Source organism: Giraffa tippelskirchi, chromosome 1 (genome assembly GCF_054371585.1).
Source record: "Giraffa tippelskirchi isolate mGirTip1 chromosome 1, T2T-mGirTip1v1.2.pri, whole genome shotgun sequence".
NCBI classification, from domain to species: Eukaryota; Metazoa; Chordata; class Mammalia; order Artiodactyla; family Giraffidae; genus Giraffa; species Giraffa tippelskirchi.
In genome coordinates this window covers 117,277,400-117,295,787 of record NC_137275.1, presented here as the reverse complement: position 1 = coordinate 117,295,787, position 18,388 = coordinate 117,277,400, and the positions used below count along the sequence as shown (strand labels likewise).

At 38.6% G+C, this 18,388-nt stretch overlaps 1 protein-coding gene and 1 long non-coding RNA gene across 3 annotated transcripts in view; one reads left to right on the top strand and one right to left on the bottom strand.

The window, feature by feature from the left end:
- Window positions 1–18,388, bottom strand: part of TNIP3 (TNFAIP3 interacting protein 3) — a 112,368-nt gene that overhangs the window by 51,368 nt on the left and 42,612 nt on the right. The window contains exon 3 of one of the 2 annotated variants that reach the window (XM_081566108.1): window positions 8,323–8,440. The exons of the other annotated variant lie outside the window; for it this stretch is intronic. Within the exon in view, the coding sequence (XP_081422234.1) occupies window positions 8,323–8,440 (118 nt within the window). The remainder of the gene's footprint in view (window positions 1–8,322; window positions 8,441–18,388) is intronic. 2 annotated transcript variants of the gene reach the window in all.
- Window positions 8,202–18,388, top strand: part of LOC145536667 (uncharacterized) — a 76,671-nt gene continuing 66,484 nt past the window's right edge. The window contains exon 1 of the long non-coding RNA XR_014075950.1: window positions 8,202–8,479. This is a non-coding gene — a long non-coding RNA (uncharacterized LOC145536667). The remainder of the gene's footprint in view (window positions 8,480–18,388) is intronic.

The following is an 18,388-nucleotide window of genomic DNA, read 5'->3' as shown; positions in this document are numbered from 1 at the left end:
TTAGAATATTGTAAGCCTGCAATTGAATTTTTAAAAAATGTTCTCTGTTCTTCAAAGACTTTAATCCATGATCACTCAGCATATTTGCAAATCACTTTTTTCTTGTACTTAACTTACATGTGTTGACTTCACCTTCATTCACGTACTCATTCTTAAATATTTACAGGTTATAGACTGTGAACTGGGTATATGTTAAGTACCGGATAATCAAAACAGAGATGTCTTTTATGTATTTTCTGGTTTTTGAACATAAATCTGAAGTTTAGAGGGGCCACTCCATTGATGATGAAATCCTTTCTGCATCACTTCATAATCACCAAGTGATTAGCCTGGAGACCTCAGGTGAAAGATATTACTTTCTTCCTAAGACAATGCATTTCAATAAGTCATAGATTTTGATACTACTTTTAAATAGCAAAAACCATAGTTACATATAATAATTAAGAAAGGGGATATACATATGAAGATGATGTAGGAATAATGGGAGACTACGGTGATGACTTCTGGAAACATAAGTGATCAAATAGTGTATATCAGGACTGTTTTGTCTGAAAATGAGCCTGACTCAAAGACAGTCTTTCAATATGATAGCCTGAAAAAAATTGCAGATATTTGCTAACTGATCTTTAGTGATCTAAGGAAAATTTATTTTAAAAAGTAACCCTTCCTCACTGGAGGGGGAAAAAAGGAATACATGGTTCTACTTATTGCTGCTTATCCCAGAATCCCAAGATATTTATACACTTTGTGGGTCAAGTCTCACTTTCCTCACAAGTACAAAAATGGTAAAAAGAGCCTTAAGATGCATTTTACCTAGAAGGTAGACATTAGAATGCTATGAGCCTTTTTCAGTGAGAGCTGAAAATGCCCATTTTGCTGGTACTTTCCCCACACCCATTAAAGAAATTGTTTCTAATCAAACTAGAAATGGGAAGGCTTGCTTGAGGAAAAAAAAAAGGACTTTTGAGGCATTGGATTCCCAAACCCAGCTTAGGTTTGGAAGTCCCTATGAGAGACCCAAGTTCTGTCAGAAAGCTGTTGGGTTGGCCAAAATGTTAGTTTCCATAAGATCTTGAAAAAAAAAAATCTGCACAAGCTTTTTGGCCACCCAGTGAACAGATCTAGAGCATAAAGAACACATAATCTGCTCAACAACTCTTAAACAAATGTGTTCATTCATGTTATCTTCCAAGCCAAGAATTTTGCTTCCTTTAGTAGTGTCACAAATTTACAAATTTCTGAATCAAGAGGCTGATGTTATTCTTCCTTTTGCATAACAAGAAAGACACCTTTTTTTTTCAAATGTGATTGCTGAAGTCATTTAAATCTAGGAGAAGACAATGATTCCAAAGGTGAAAGATAATACCTTGAGCTCAGAAAGTCTGTTCAGTGGAAACCCTGAGACTCTGAATTCTCTTTCTTCTCTTTGCAGGCTCCTGGATGCCTTATGTTTTTTTAATGTTAAAATGATAAAATCTGTTATAATTTCCACCCAGATGTCACCCTTCCCTTCCAGGCTTGGTGCCCTCCTTCACCAACACCCACTAGCGTTGTCGTACTCCTCCTGGGGCCGCCAAAGTGGCCTGGATTGGAGCTTCTAGGATTATTATTTTCACGGAGGCAGAAGGAATCCTTTTGCACCTATCACTCACATCTTCCAAAGGACAGCCTGCATCTTCCAGTGTTCTCTAATTCCACCTCTTGTGGAACTTGGGGCAAATCCTCCCAGTGATGGAAGAGAAAACTTTTGAGTAAGAAAGTGTCCTACTCAAAAGTGTCTCTTACTTATCAAACAAGAGGAGCCTGAGTTTATTGCCCCATTTCTCCTCTCCTGTAGATAGACATCTGTCCAACAAATGGATGCCTCTCAAATGGGAGGAGATCTTTGTCCCTCTTCTTTTATAAGAGTTTTAATTCTTGTGCCTTAGAGTTTGATTTTAGCTTACAGACTTGTGCCTCTGTTTTTTTGCAGTGTCTGGTGTTATACCTTATTACAAAAATAGAGTTCAAGGTGAACATACACAGCAAGATCTTCTTATCTAGACATATACCTGATATTTACATAGAGTGGAAGCTTTTAAAATCTTCAAAATGAATGGAAGGAGTCATATGTCATATATTAGGCATGGTGATAGCTTGGGAAACACAGCTTGGTCTCTCTGTCCACCAACCTGTCTCTGTCTCGTTTAGTTTCGAGATTTGATTATACTTTTAGAATTATAAAGCTAAAAACTATGAGCTGAACTTAGAGATGAAAGATACATAGCTCATTTAAATGACTTCACCCAGGTTGCCTACTCTGAGCTTCAAACACCTCAAAGTGCAGCAGCTGAGTTGAGACAGGCCTTCTTGTTGCCTAAGAACTTGCTGTTTTCCTAGCCAGCTATTCAGACATTGCCCAGAGAATAGTAAACAGCTGCTCCTGCAACAATGCAACTTATTTTTCCTAACAGAAAAAAAAAGATCAAAACATTCCACAGTTACCACGACTCAAAATTAAATAACAAGATTCAAAGAGGAAGCTAGTAACTATGAGAAAAAATAAGAAGACTTTGAGGCTGAAGCTAATCTCACTATCATCATCATCATAAGAATAGTGTTTTACCCTCTTTGGGCTTCCCAGGTGGCTCAGTGGTAAAAAATCTGCCTGAAAATACAGGACATGCAGGATATGTGGGTTCGATCCCTGGGTCAGGAAGATGCTCTGGAGGAGGAAATGGCTACCTACTCCAGAATTCTTGCCTGAAAAATCCCATGGACCTTGAGGTCACAAAGAGCTGGACACGACTAAGCACATATGTATGCAAGCAATTTAGCCCTCTACATTTACAAAATGCTTTCACATTTTCACTCACTTTATTCTTATCACATCCCAGTTGAGATGAGAAAACAAGATTTTGATAATGAAATAGCTTAACTTTTGAAAAAGGGAAACAAGGAAATGGAAATGAGTGTTTTTTCCTAACAAATGTTACAGAAAACGTTTGTCAACTTACTGTAGTTTCCAAGAAGTTTTTCTCTCATAATCTTTTAAAGTGTCATAAGTTCATATTGGGACACTTTAAAAGATTATACTCTCTGAGCCATTCAAAGCATTTTACCAAGACTTTGGGCCTTAGGAAGAATGTCCAGAGCTAGAATTTGTCTCCAGTTCCTGGGAAATTGCTCCTCAACTGGTACCAAAGTTATTAAAAGCCAATTTTTAGTGCTGTGTCTTAGTTAAAATAAGAAAAGCAAAATAGAATCTAAACACATGACAACGCTCTTAAGCAAATTCAGTTTTGGAGGATCGTAAATTCGAACACTTTTCCTTCCCATCCCAGGTTGAACCCTGGTTTCCAAGCAGTACTGGAATATATTTGTTTGTCCAAGAAAACATCTCAAGTCTTCTATCATTTCCTTTTGTATTTGAAGACACACAATTACAGGGTAATACATTAATGTCCATATATTAATTTTGTCACTGTATTGAGACCACGTCTTAGTTGAAGTTCCATTTAATGTCCACTTTGGAATTGAATACTATTCTCACTTAGAAAATGATTTGTTCTTTGCCTACAAGACTTTCAATACCTTCTGTTCACCAACTTTCTACTTTCAACTGTCTCAGAATATTAAAACCTGCTTTCATATTGACAGAGTTCCTCATATTCATCAATAATGTTTTTCTGTTTCCTCAAAGCAATGCATTAGTCTTCTCATTTTCTCTTATAGTAATTTTCCCTCTTATTTGTGGCAAAGGTAGACCAAAAAGGAACCATGACATATGTCTCAGGACTTCTCATTTAATCATATTTCTCTGATTAGAAACTTACTTAATCTTTTAAAAAATTATACTCTCTGAACCATTTGAAGCATTTTACCCATCTCATAAAGTCATAATGAAGTACATTTCTTCCTGGAAAGGGAGTCTCCCTTACTGTTCTTACGCTTGCTCCATCCTGTGAGAAAATGAGAGATGCCTTCCACAGTTTCTCTGTCATTGACTCACCCTTGCCTTACTCCAAAAGAATTTTACTTCTACTTTTTTTCAGTTCCATCAGTATACCAGTGAGAGTGGAAAAAATTTTGTTTGTTTTGAATGTAGTATTTCTTTCTGAGGAGTGCTATTGCAAATAGTAATTCAGCAGAGATATCAGCTAGAAATTAAGTGTGTTTACTTAAGGAATCAAATATTTGAAGATACTTCAGATGACAATAGAGAAGGAGATGCCAGAAGTCTGGGAGATGAAGAGACACTTCTGGGGATTGTTCCTGGGAGAACTTATCCTCAGAGAGAGAGAGTAAAGGCACTGCAGCTTGATGCAAGGGTGATGCCTCACACAGGAAAGGGGGGGTTGCTCTACAACAGCATTGTTACTGATAACAGCTTGAGCTCAGGCCCAGTCACTTCAAATGATTCTTATTTGAGGAAGAGATAATTAAAAGCAGGATGTATAGAGCAACCTAGACAGATTTGGGTTTAGGTCCAGAATGCAATTCCTCCTAGCCATAGTAGAAACCACGAGAAATGTACTTAGCTTCACCTAACCTCAGTTTCCCCATTGCAGAAAGATGAAAATCAAAAAGACGGTCACACATATTTCTGGCAAACACTGGATGTGTAAAGTAGTACTGGGGGCCCATTTAGCTAAAGTTGGGAAAGAAGGGTCTTTCCATTGAAATGGAGAGGACAATAGTGTTTCGCTCCCTTTGGGCTCTGGAGAACACATTCACATATTAGGCTTACTTGTCACCATGAGTGATACCACAAAGTGCCCTGGGAGTGGTATAGCTAACATCTTGAAGCAGCAGTGATGGGTAGGCATCTGACAATCACTGCCAGTCAAAGGCTTTAGGATGAGAAGCTGAGCTTTTAAGTGTATATTCAATATCCCCCCTGTAGACTTTGAGATTATTTGTGAAGGATTCTTAGAGATAGAGTGATTATAAGTCTACTTTTCTCATAGTTCATGAAACCAAACATGTTGCATAACACGGGTACCTTCTAGAAAAACCTATGTTATGAGACTTTAGACACATTCTTGTGACACTTTACACTCCATCCTCAGGAAGTCTGTGAGTAGTAAGGAAGACACATCTATACAGAAATGATTACCAAACCAAGGTGATAAAGCCTATGAATGAGGTTTAAAGAAGGTATTTATTTAGGACAGAGCAAAAGGGGACCAGAGAACTCGGTGAGACTAAAGAGGGAGGTCCTATGATTTCACAGTAATTCACATGAAAACACAGTTTGAAACACAGTTCATCCAATGGGCAAGGAGGCAAGGGTTTCCCTGAGGAATAAACAGCATGTGAAAAAGCATAGCACGTGCCACTGCTGGTCTGGTAAAGGATGGTGGGCTGGTGGGACTTGGGTGCATTTTGGGAAGTGGGAAATGGGGAGTGGAGAAACAACAGTTTTAACAGGAAAGATACTCAGTGCATCTTTGAAAATGCTGAGTGAAGTTGATATGAATCTAGAAAAGAACTGCATGTTTAGTAAGTGTATGTGTCGGAAGTCATCAGCATATATTCTGAAGTTTCGTGAGCCAACCACTACGTACAGATCCCTGAGTGACACTAGTGGAACACAGACAGGTGATACAAGAGAAGCCAGTAACGGCGAGTGAAAAGAAAAGATCAGAGGGAAACAGAGGGGGCTGAAGGACGCTTTTATAGATGTCAATGGAGTAAGACATTTCAAGAAAGTTAGTGAATAGTATCAAATGCAAATGAAAGGATAAGTGAAAAATCAGGTACAAAATGGCCATGGATTTATCAAGGTAGAGCTTGTGAGTGGTATGACAAGTGGTTGGAAAAACTTGGATGTCATGATCAACATTGGCTAGGATGTGAAAGAGTGAATTACATTACTCATAACGTGAGGGGAGGGAGGGAGGGATTAATTAGGAGTTTGGGATTAATAGATACACAATGCTATATATAAAATAGATAAATAAGAAGGACCTACAATATAGCACATGGAACTATATTCAATATCTTGTAATAATCTATAATGGAAAAGAACCTGAAAAGAATATATACATATAACTTTGCTGTACACCTGAAACTAACACAACATTGTAAATCAAGTACACTTCAATAAAAGTTAATAAATAAAATCATACTTAATGGTGAACAAAGAACATTACCCATAAAATAATATGAAGTCTCAATATTTAAAAGTTGAGGAGAATTAAGCTGGTAAGAGGTGATGGAGAGATTGAAGATTTAGGAGCCCAAACACTCATTAGTGATTGGTCGTATAAAGTGGTCCTCACTGCTACTCAGCAGCTCATTTTAGCTTCACAACCTCTCTCCTGTCTCTGTCTCTCAATGGCCATTTCATATTGCGTGTGTGTGCTCACTCAGTTATGTCTGACTCTTTGTGACCCCATGGACTATAGCCCACCAGGGTCCTCTGCTCATAGAGTTTTTCCAGGCAAGAATACTGGAGTGGGTTGCCATTTTCTTCTCCAATGGATCTTCCCACCAGGTCTCCTGAATTGCAGGCAGATTCTCTACCGCTAGAGCCACCTGGGTATCTTCCCCTATTTTAACCACTGGACTTCACCTTTACTCTCTCATTCTCTGTAGATGTCTTTACCTTACATTTCACAAAGAAAACAAAACAAAACCAAACAAAAATCAGCCAGATACCTGCTCTCCTTTGCCTGGAAATGTATAGGAAGATGAGCAAATTTCATCAAAGAAGAGCTAGGGGAAACAATATCTTAAAGAGAGAGAGAAGTTCCAGTTAAGTCCCCAGAAGAGAAGGAACTGATTACCAAGAGGGTGGCAATAAGGCTGTGAGGTTTTCACCATACAAGGAGGAACCCAGAGAACAAGTGAGCAGAATGGGCAGGGAAGTCAGTCATGAGCAAATGAGTCTTAGGAGCTGATAAGCAGAGAATACGAGGATCAGGCTACTGGAGGGGATTCAAATTCTCATCATTAAAATTCTTTTTGGGGTTAAACTGCATGGCCACTACAAAACAGCACAATTTCCATGAAGGAAGCAAATCTTAACTGGGAGTTAGAGGTATGTTTATGAGAGTGGGTGTGGGGATGAAAAGAGAAGGAAGGAAGTGGAGAGAAAAGCCTTTTTGGCCCCTCATCATTAGCAGAGAGGCATTTCTCACTTTGAAAACAAATGCTTCTTTTTCAGGGAGAAGTGGAAAGAACGTACACAATACTATTTGTTCATTAAGTGAATGAAAGAGGGATAGGAAGATCCACAACAAATTATTAAGTGAAAAAAGTGTTTGACAGAACAAGGTGTGTTTGTGTGTGAGTATGTGTGTCAAAGACAGAGAGTGTGAATGTGAGTGTGTGTGTGTGTGTGTGTGTGTCAGAGAGAGAGAGAGAGTGCCAGAAGGAGACACACAGATCTCAAATGCTAAGCGAGGCTCTGTAGGAGCAGTGGACATGGAGGGGATTTCAGAGGCTGATCCATGTTTGGTGAGGCCAGAGGCTTATACAATTCCAGAATCTCCTTTAATAGAAAAAGACACAAATCTCTGAGTGTAAATTAGTTATGAAAGAAAACATTCATTTAGGGGAATCCAAGCTCCGTTAGCTCCCCAATAAATCTCTCTATACATGATTTCTATAGTTTTCTCTATGCTTAGTGTAGCTTTTCCATAACGAGCATGGATCATTTTAGAACTAAGAAACCAAAGCAGAAGTTATGTAAATATTTTTAAGGTCAGCCACATTCTCTAATTTACTTACATTAGAATTGTTTTGAAATGATCATTAGAGATGGTTTCTAATTGGAAGGACTGCAGAGCTTAAGAGCTTGTGATGTCATTTATGATGTATTTCTAGAAAGTTATCTGCAAAATTCCTAGCTTGAGCTTACCCTTGAAATCTATTTGTTACATAAAGCACCATAGATAAATATCCTGAAACAAGAGAAAATTCAAAGAACTTATCTAATCAGGAAAATCTTGTTTTTTTCCTTTAAAAAATGGGCTTGAATTGTGCGGATTTTAGTAACCCAATGTAAGTGAGTTTACATACGTTAAGTTAGCTCCTCCCAATAAAAGACTTGCTGCTGCATTAAGCATTCTTTCTAATGGCTTGAGCTCTGCCTCCCTTTCCTGTAATGACGGTCCCCTGATATGACACTTTAAACTGGAAGGAGCTTCTCTGGAGGGTTTTTTTAGTAACAGGAAGTGACTGTGTAAGAGACGTTTGCACTGGTTCACTTTGTCCTCTCAGCCGTCAAGGAAGTGCCTTACTGGAAACGATTCGGGGACTCTCCCCGTGCGTTGCTCTCAGTGACCACGCTGCTGAAGGGTGTATTGAGAAAAAGCAGAAGGTTTTCCTTACCTTCACAGAACATGGACTTCTATGGCTCGACGTGGCCCCCAGGGTCACCCCTCTTGGATCAGAAGTGTTCCTCTCAATCAGACCGAGGATTTTATTATCCAGCTCCATGCTTTCACACCTGCCCCCGGGGGACATGGGAAAGCCACATTTTACAAAGGTAATTAAAAATTATTATGTTCGTGAATGACATGGAAGTGTTATTTATGTATGATACCCCCCACCCCTAGAATTTCCAGGTCTCTAATCTCATATTCATTTGTTGCTGCCATTAGAGAACTTTAAAGAGTATTGGAGTTTAATTTTCACCTACCTGCACATTTATTCTAAGTAATCTAGTAAGATACAAACAAGTTGAGGGATTTTCACAGGCTTATAACAATGACCAGAATTAAACACTCCCAGTAGACCAGGTGCTTTACATTCATTTTCTTATTCATTACAGTAGTCAGCATTTACCTGCATTTTACGGATGAGCAAACTTGGATTTAGTAACTAACTTACTGATTTATGTGAAGTCAAACTCCAAAACAGTGGCAGGGCCAAGATCACACTCAGATCTGTAGGATGCTATAGCCTGTCTCTTGGCCATTTTACATTCCCATGACTATTAACTGATAATGTAAAAATTTAAATTAGATTTTCTGACTCTAGTCCATTTTTCTTTCTGTTGTATCATGCTGACATGATGGAGAAATCTTCTCATTAAAAACATAATTCAAGAGAAAAATGTATTCATTATGTTATTTTTCTTTACATTTTTTTTGCCTTCCTCATCATTTTTCATCCCCTGAAAACAACCCGTTGAATTGTGGTAGTAATTTTTTTCAGGAATACTTCTCAAAGTTGTCTCCAAGTAAAATAAATAGGTGGATGATCTAATCACATGTCGATGTGGCAGAGGTTACTTAGGCTGTCTGTTCAACCTTCTACCTTCTTTGAGAGTGGCTCCCAGGTAGAGGCTCTGACAGCTATGCTTGTTGATACTACTTGACCTCATTTCCTTGGTTATAGCTGATTGGACCAAGAGTAAACAACTGATTCCAGCTTAGCCAGTGAGATTCTCTTCTGTGTGCAGAGGGAGCTAAGAATGAAGCAGCTGGGTAGGGAAATGCAGAGCTGTGAGATGGAGAGTCTTCGCAATTTTCTAGTCTTGAATCAACCCTAAGGCATGACTGCCTTCCTACCCTTATATTCTGCTAATTACCCCATATCTTTTATAACAAATTATCTGTCTTGTCTTAAGCTAGCTTTTTGGTGTCTGTTACTTGTAGTAGGAAAAATATCTCTGAATAATACACCTCAACCCTCATATTTCTATTTATACTTTCCTCAGGCTGTGGGATATCTGTGCTTCATGTCCCACAAATGATGTCACCATATACAGCTACTGAGTGTACAGTAAACCCTTCATGGCCCAAAAGCTTATACATGTGTAGTATCAAGTTTGTTAGCCTATCCCCAAGGTTTCCTGCAATCCTCTGAGAAGAGTCTCAAAATTCCTTTAATAAGTGCCCCAAATCCTTCAGGTTAATTAGATTACCAGTTAATTAGTTAGTCCAATGGAATTGGACTAGACTGAATGTTAAGCCTCTGAGGCAGCTTTTCTGACCTATTCGGAACCAGACTTGCCTGCCAAGAGGTCACAGTCCTTTCTGGTGTTACATTCCTTTGTGACAAACATGTTATTGAGCCCAAACCCCAGAGGGGACCATTTTGATATGACCCTCTGTGACCTCCAAGACCCCAAATGACCCAGCTCCTGTGCTATGTTTCTGAGCTCATATCGTCCACTCCCCTCCACCTTGCCTTTCCAGGCACACTTACCCCATCACAGAACACGCCAGGTGTGCTTCCCACACAGGAGCTTGGTGTCTGCGCTTTCCTCCGCATGTCTTGCTTCCCCCATGCCCTTCAGAGTCTGTCTCAAATGTTACTTTATTAAGAAAACCTCTGCTGATGAACTTATTTAAAATGGCTTTCTCATACCCATCACTACTGGCCTTTAATTCTAATTTTCTCCTTAGAATTTTTTATGATCTTGATTTCTTATTTGTTTACTGTTCTCCCCAGTTCCCATACAGGCTTAATATATGTCCCATGAAAGAAGGGCATCTGTCTGCTTTTATTTGTTGCCCTGTTTCTTGGCACATAGTATGACCTCCCTCCATAAATATTTGTTGTTGAATAAATATGACAGTGTGATGAAGTTTAATTCAAAACATTAACTCAAATCTAACAGTAAATTAGATGCTTATTTAAAATGTACACAAATAACCTCAAACTCAAAGAACTGATCAAGTTGACACAAAGGAAGCATCAACAGCAGCTTTAAAACTCTGCTTTCCTCTATAGATCACTAAATAATTGCAAGCAACAAAGTTATAGTCTTAATATGACATTATGACCCAAAGTTTGGAGTAGAGTAAAAAGAAGAAAAACACTCTACCAAACTTTTAAACACAAACAGAACAAAGCCTTCAAAACCTTGCACTAGTTTTACTGGGTCTGTATTATCCTCACCGGGATCGTTCACTGATTCTGTAATACTTAGCTGATTAGGTCAGGGGTATGGCTCTAGATGTCTTTGCTCAGGGCCCTACCCCTTAATCATCCTGATTTTTCAATTAAACTTGAGCCTTAGTGAAGTTAAATACCTTTTCCTAAGGTCATTTGACTTATAAGGGGCAGAATAAGAATGTGTTCTGAAACCCATGACTTTTTAATCTACCTTTGAGTTGCTAGTGAATTGTCACTACAGCAGGACCATAGAGGACTGTGTTATTCCCAAATAATCGGGCTCAGGTTTTCCACTATGAGGGGCATTTCTGCTTCAGTTCCAAAGAAAACAACCTATCATTGCCTGCACTGAAAGTTAGCTGACTTACAGAGTCGGATATCAGGAGAGGCTTGGGAGACAAGCTATGAGGACCAAATGCTTCACTGATGGCCTTTTAGGTGGCTCCTTGTTTTTCTCAGTTGAGAATTATAGATCGGGATCCAGGATGAGATGAAGGGGGTCCCTGAGTCACCCCAAGTCAAATTAAGTACAAAACTGTATTATATCTGTTATGTGTTCAATGTCTCTTTCTGAAGAGAGGGTCAAAATCTTTTTGACCTTCCTAAAAAGGTAATCGGAGAAGGCAATGGCACCCCACTCCAGTACTCTTGCCTGGAAAATCCCATGGACGGAGGAGCCTGGTAGGCTTACAGTCCACGGGGTCGCTAAGAGTCGGACGACTGAGCGACTTCACTTTCACTTTTCCCTTTAATGCACTGGAGAAGGAAACGGCAACCCACTCCAGTATTCTTGCCTGGAGAATCCCAGGGACGGCGGAGCCTGTTGGGCTGCCGTCTATGGGGTCGCACAGAGTCGGACACGACTGAAGTGACTTAACAGCAGCAGCAGCAGCAAAAAGGTAATAATCACTGACACATTTTAAGTTATCGCCATGAGTGGCCACTTTAAATTCAAATCTTACTGTGGCTTTCTTTGTCTAAGAGTACACTTTGATTTAAAAAATGCATTTTTTTTTTTACCATGGAAAAACTATGAAAATTTAAAAAAAAATGACTCCTTGCATTAAATACTATTAAGTAAATATTTGAGGTGTCCTCCTTGTGACATTTCAAGTGAACAGAGAATTATAGAGGCAGTATTCTTGGGCTGAGTTTTCCAAGATGATGGTGACAAAATTCTAAGAAGTCTAGTAAATCCCCGTTAGACCCTTGGCTTATTCATTGCTTGCTTTAAACTTACATCGACATAAACTTCCTGTGTTACTGTTGCTCCTTCCTACCCTTCACTCAAAGAATAAATCAGCCTAGAAAGTTAATAGAAATGATATTAATATGGATTATATTTTACCAATAGGATAGTAGGTTAGGCCAATGTGACTATGAAGCTTATTTTACAAATAGTTTTCCCTAATTTATGTATGATTCTTGAACTACTTTTCCCTTAGACTTGAGAGGTAACAATCTGCCCAGTAGCCCAGCAATTGGAGGGATCAGAGAAAGAGGTGTATCAGAGAAAGTATATTTGGAGCCCTCAGACTTTTATTACATATTCAAGGGTCTTCAGTGCAAACACCTCCAAAAAAACTTACCCAATAAAGTGAAGTCTTTTTATGCCATTGTTTAATAGGCTCATTAAAGATTATTTAATTATTTAAATTCTACTATTTGATTAGAGCCAAGACATTGTTAATTTGTAGAATCCTCTCTGGTAGAAAAGAATCTCAAAGTTTATGGCTTACTGCCTCTTAGGGCATTACCATTTTTGTATCTAGTCTAGCATCTTATTCTAACATTTCTTTGTTAAATTGCCTGTAAATACCCAACTCTTCAAATGTTCTTTGAATGGAAACCTCATTAATGAGTTGAATTAAAACTGTGGACATATGTTCATTTTATATTTGTAGAACAGCCGTGGTTTTAACTCTTTGTGCCTCGTACATTAACAGCACTGGATATCTATACTTTAAACCATGGAATTTCCAGTCACTGAAAATGACTTCTGGTGAGCACACAATCCCAAAGCCCCAGACTTGGTTTTTACGGTTACATGCTATAGTTGCCTCATTAGTACTCGCAAGGAGTATAAACTCCTAAGGAAAACAATTACACTCAATAGAGAAAACAGAAGCCACACTCTTGGGAATAACCTGAAGATCATTTAATATCTCTCTTGCATTTGGAAGACAGAGAAATGAGACTCAGAGGGGTTAAGTGGCAGATAGCAACACCAAGGCAAGAATTAAGGACACTAGTGTTCTTTTTCCCTCAAATGTCCACATTTCCTCCCAGCCTGCCACCAAGGTTGCATGTTATGTTTTGATCTTAAATCATAAGCCAAGTATTTTTAGGGAAGATTCTGGAGAACAAAGCATATTTTCACATATAAGGCAAGGATAAATCAATAGCATGTTCTTCTATAATGGAAAAGCTTCCAGATGGTCAAAGACCAGGACTGCAACCTCTGGAGACACAGAATGAGCGGTGTTGTCTGAAATACGACAATCAAGCAGTGACTTTTAGGTTTTACATTTTGTTACTGTGATTAGTAGTCCGAGTGTGCTCCTGGCTATTTGGGGGAGAAACAAATTACTCAATAAAGAAATTACTCTGTGTAAATGTGTTTTAGATCCATAAGGCATGGTATCTGAATTATTTTAGTAATTGGGAGAGCTAACAGTTGTGGCTTAAGGAAGTAATAGAAGAGAAAAGGTCTGCTCACAAAATTTTCAAAGTAGCATTGGCCTCGGGCAAGAATGAATATTTCGAGAGTTTAACCCAAAGCTATGTGGCTTAATAATTTTAAAAAGTGTCTAAATGTGGTCTTTGCATGTCTGAAAAGAAAGCCTAGAGAATGGCGATATTGCTTATACACATGAACTCTGTGACTGCCCTCAATCTGCATTCTTGGCTGGATCCCTGTCTATTGCACTGCTGCTTTTGTGATGTGCCAAGTCGCTGAGCTAATGCCACAGCCCTCTGCCAAAACTCTTGTGGCGGTGCTCTGGAGGAGTGTGCGGGCAGGGGAGCCAGACTGGACCAGAGATAAAGTGTGGCTGCAGGTGCTGGTCAGACCACGAAAGGTTACAGGTGAGCACAGTTGTGGAGAAACCACATCCTCTTACAACTATCCTGCGGCAATAAGGTTTGGCCTCCTTGTTGGGACTGTTCTGAGCTAGTGAAACATTCTCATTCACAAGGGCAGAGTGACAGGTTGAGACAGGATACAGCGTTGATGAATATACACTGTTTTGATAAGAGATACTGTGATACATGCAAGCCTTTTTTTCTGGCTAAATGTTAGCCATCGTGCAGTTCTCACCTGAAGTATGGGAGGGTCACATAAAATGTTCCAACTGTGTATTTCCATAGCAACCTGTATTTGCTACATTAGGCTGCTAATTACACTTGATTGTAATTGCGTGTTTGCTCTATTAGATTAGAAACCCCTGAAGGCAGGCAGGCGTTTAGCTTGCTGATATCATTGTGCCTCCAGAGCCTCACAATGATCATTAAATGTTTGACAAGAGAACAAGTAGTCAGGAACAACTAGGACTGAGGTCAACAAGGATACCAGAGGATCCTGAAGCTGGGGATGCTTGTATTACAACGTCATGGGTAGGTTGCTCATCGATTCTCTCTAGATGCCTTCTCTCCACGGAGTCCATGTGATTTCTTCCCTCCTCATCTCAGTACTTCTGCTTGTAGGAGAAGGAACTGAGGAAGTCCTAACAGCTATGAAGACTCTAAGAGGGGACCTTTCTGCTGCAACCCATAGAGCTTTAGGCATCAGCAAGCAGGGTGCATGCATGCTAACATGTTTCAGTTGTGTTCAACTCTTTGCCACCCTATGGACTGTAGCCTGCCAGGCCCCTCTGTCCATGGGGATTCTCCAGGCAAGAATACTGGAGTGGGTTGCCATGCCCTCCTCCAGGGGATCTTTCCAACCCAGGGATCTACCCATGTCTTACTTCTCCTGCACTGGCAGGTGGGTTCTTTTGGCTTCCCTGGTGGCTCAGATGGTAAAGCCACCTGCAAAGAGGGAGACTCTGGTTTGATCCCTGGGTTGAGAACATCCCCTGGAGAAGGGAATGGCAACCCACTCCAGTATCCTTGCCTGGAGAATCCCATGGACAGAGGAGCCTGGAGGGCTACAGTTTGTGGGGTTGCACAGAGAGGGGCACGACTGAGCGACTCACACACACACAGCGCCACCTGGGAAGCCCCCAGCAAGCAGGGTCCTGGAGGGATTTCAGAGTTGAGGAGTCCTTCCCAATTCCCTGGAATCAAACCTGTAGTCTGGTAGATGCTTGAGAAGTATAACTAAGGATAAAATCTTATCCAAGAGCAAGTAGTAAGCATGATTCTCTCCTCTCCTAACAAGCTCTGAGTTTTTAAGAGAAAAATGACCCCGTTTTTAGATCTTAGATCTGCTGGATAGGCTGACATTGGAATACCAGGGTTTGTTCCGATGTGAGTTTCTTTATAGGGACAGCAGCAGAGCAAGGAAGTCATCCAAACATTGCTACGCTACCATTTATTACTGGGTTGAAAATACACAAAATAACAGCCTCTAACAGGGCTATAGGAAGGACATAGCTTGAGAATTTTATGGGTCAATAGGAGTAGATTCCTTGGTGTTTTTTGTTATTATTGTTGTTTTACTATGGCATACTACCATCAAGGTTGTTTTTTATTTACATAAAATTCCATTCTTTTGAAGAAGCAGAGAGTATAAAAAGTGAATACTCTTAAAGATTCAGGTGATAGGAAACATAATTCTCAACCAGCATTATAAATAAGTTAAACCTCTGTTTTTATGTCAAGAAAACCTTGGCACTTACTCTAACATTTGTATCATGTGGTTAATGCTTTTGCACACTATCTGCAGAGGAAATATGCTCATATTGATTTACTGAAAACAAAATTGAACTAGCTATATATGCAGAGCAAAATTATATGTTTTATTGTGATGTGGAACAATGGCAGAGTATGCCACCTCAAAATATGTCACTTCAGCATAAGGATTATTTTGAACAAAAGATACTTGAAGAACAGCAGATACAAAAAATCATTCTGATCTCCCCTCTTTCTTCCTGCAAACAGGAGATAAAATTCACTAGTGAAAGATGCCCTCCCTATACTAGGAAGAAAGAAGCATTTTTATTATCAAGGATGGGAAATTAAGAAGAGGAATCCATACGAACAGACCTCATTAAAATAATTCTTATCTTCCTTTAGCCTCATCATATGTTACAGTTATTTTTCCACAATTGTCTTTCTCTGATCAGTTTAGTATAAAAGTATTTAGATTTTGCCACTTCTTCAGGTCTTCATTTCCTACGATGGGTCCCATGTCACAGAAAATTTGTGAGCTTTTTTCTTATTAAGCTGTTTTTTCTTACAGAGCCCAGACAAAAATTTTCCTCCTCTACACTGTTCTTGGAAATAAGCATTTCAGCAGGAACATTATATATTTTATAATTGTGTCTATATCAAAAAAGCAAAGTAGAGAATTAGATCAGGTTATATTCATATGAATATAACCACATTTTGGTGTCAACTATAGTTTTCCTTTAATTTATCAAAATGTATTGCTCAGATCTCTACATAATACCAAGTTATGACATTCTCTAGGAGGATTGGAAGACTAAATTTTAAGTCATGTCCAATAATTATATTTTCCCCAGTATGTCATAGCTATTTAATATTGACTGTGTGGATTTAGGTAAAAATATCATCAAATAAAACAATATGATCTTAAAATTATTCCCTTAAATCTATATTGTTAAAGTTGAATTTCATTGGGACGAATATTTGAAAGGACTTTTTTCTTAAGGACTAGCCATTGGCAAAATAATTTTATTCAAATTATTTTAAATTATTGCAAAGGAGGTGAGAAAGTGATACTTCTAATAACTATATCTGAAGTATTGAATAATTTAGTCACCATATTCTTGAGAGCTATATAAAATTTTTATAATAGGAGAAATAGTTTACCTTTCTATTTAATTGTTCATTAAGTAATATTTATTTAAACTATATTGGTTTAAATGTGAATTTTTTACACCTGTGTTGGAGTTTCAAGACGTGACTACAGTTCTTGATTTAAATTCACCAGCAGTTTTGAAGTTTGCAGTGGCACAAGCAGAGCCAAGTGAAGACTGCCAAGTGAGGCAGTTTCCAAGTTGAATCCACACTGATTCATCTATAGATGGTGAGGAAATAATAGAATAAATTATGGAGACGTTTCTTCTGCATGAAATTTTGGGGAGGTTTTGAATTTGCTAACAGCTTTACCAAAAGTCACAAACTAACATATGACAATTTGATGTCTTGTCTTGTAATCACACGCCCCAATTCTTTTTTCTAGCTGATAAAATGGAAGCCCGTTTTTTTGTTGGATCGCTTGCATTAGTTTTGTTAGAGGTGGCACACAATACATGGAAATCATGATGAGTTATTAGTATGTGTACAGTTGTTTAGTGGCTAAGTTGTGTCCAATTCCTTTGCGACTCTATGAATTCCAGTCTGCCGGGGTCCTCTGTCCATGAGATTTCCCACGCAAGATTACAGGAGTGGGTTGCCATTTCCTTTTCCAGGGGATCTTCCCGACCCACGGATTGAACCCACATCTCCTGTATTGGCAGGTGAGTTCTTTACCACTGAGCCACCAGGGAAGCCCATGTGTAGAGTAAAGCCTACATAGTTAAAGAGAACTCTTTCTGAAAACTTTACATGGAGATACAAATAGGTTCACTTGCAGCTGGAAACATTGGATTGCATTGATTAAATGGTGCCTCTAGAGGGCAGTCTGCATTCAGTTCAGGTAAAAACTACAGTTTTCTGATGTTGCTCACATTTTCTGTTGATACTGACTTTGAATTTTGAGTTCAGAAGAGAGAAATGTGTGGTATGCACATTTGTACTAATTGTAGTTTGCTTCCTTTTTTTTTTTTACTGAATTTAAAGTTTAAAAATAATTTTTAATTCTTTTTTAATATGTTTTTTAAATTTGCTGTCATTGTTTAACATTTATATAATAGACTTACACCAAATAGCTTTCCTCCTATAGTGGTACATAAATTTTGTTAAAGATTGCAATGGTCCATATTCCTTTCTTCCTTCCTGTATTTCTTTCTTTCTTTCACAATGTTCATATGCAGGTGAAAATGATGAGCCTAGAATTTCTTTTTGTGCCAGAATTAGGAAATACTTAAAGAACTGGTTAGATATGGGACAATTTCAGCATCAAAGTAAGTAATAATAAAATATATTGTAACTCATTAAATAAGATAGGATTGATTAATGTATACTTATAAAAATTTAGAAATAGACAAATAGGGACAGAAGAAATCTTTTCTTTACATTAGAATGGTGACTAATAAATGTAGAAGAAATTATGGTGTTAGAAAATCACTATTTGGCAGCCAGCACAGTAATAATTTAAATAGAAATCTCAATGGATGCTAAAACTCGTGCCTGAAATTTTGATGAGGAATGGGATCTTTACATAATTTCACAGGATCTCCCTCCCCCAGTACTTAGTGAA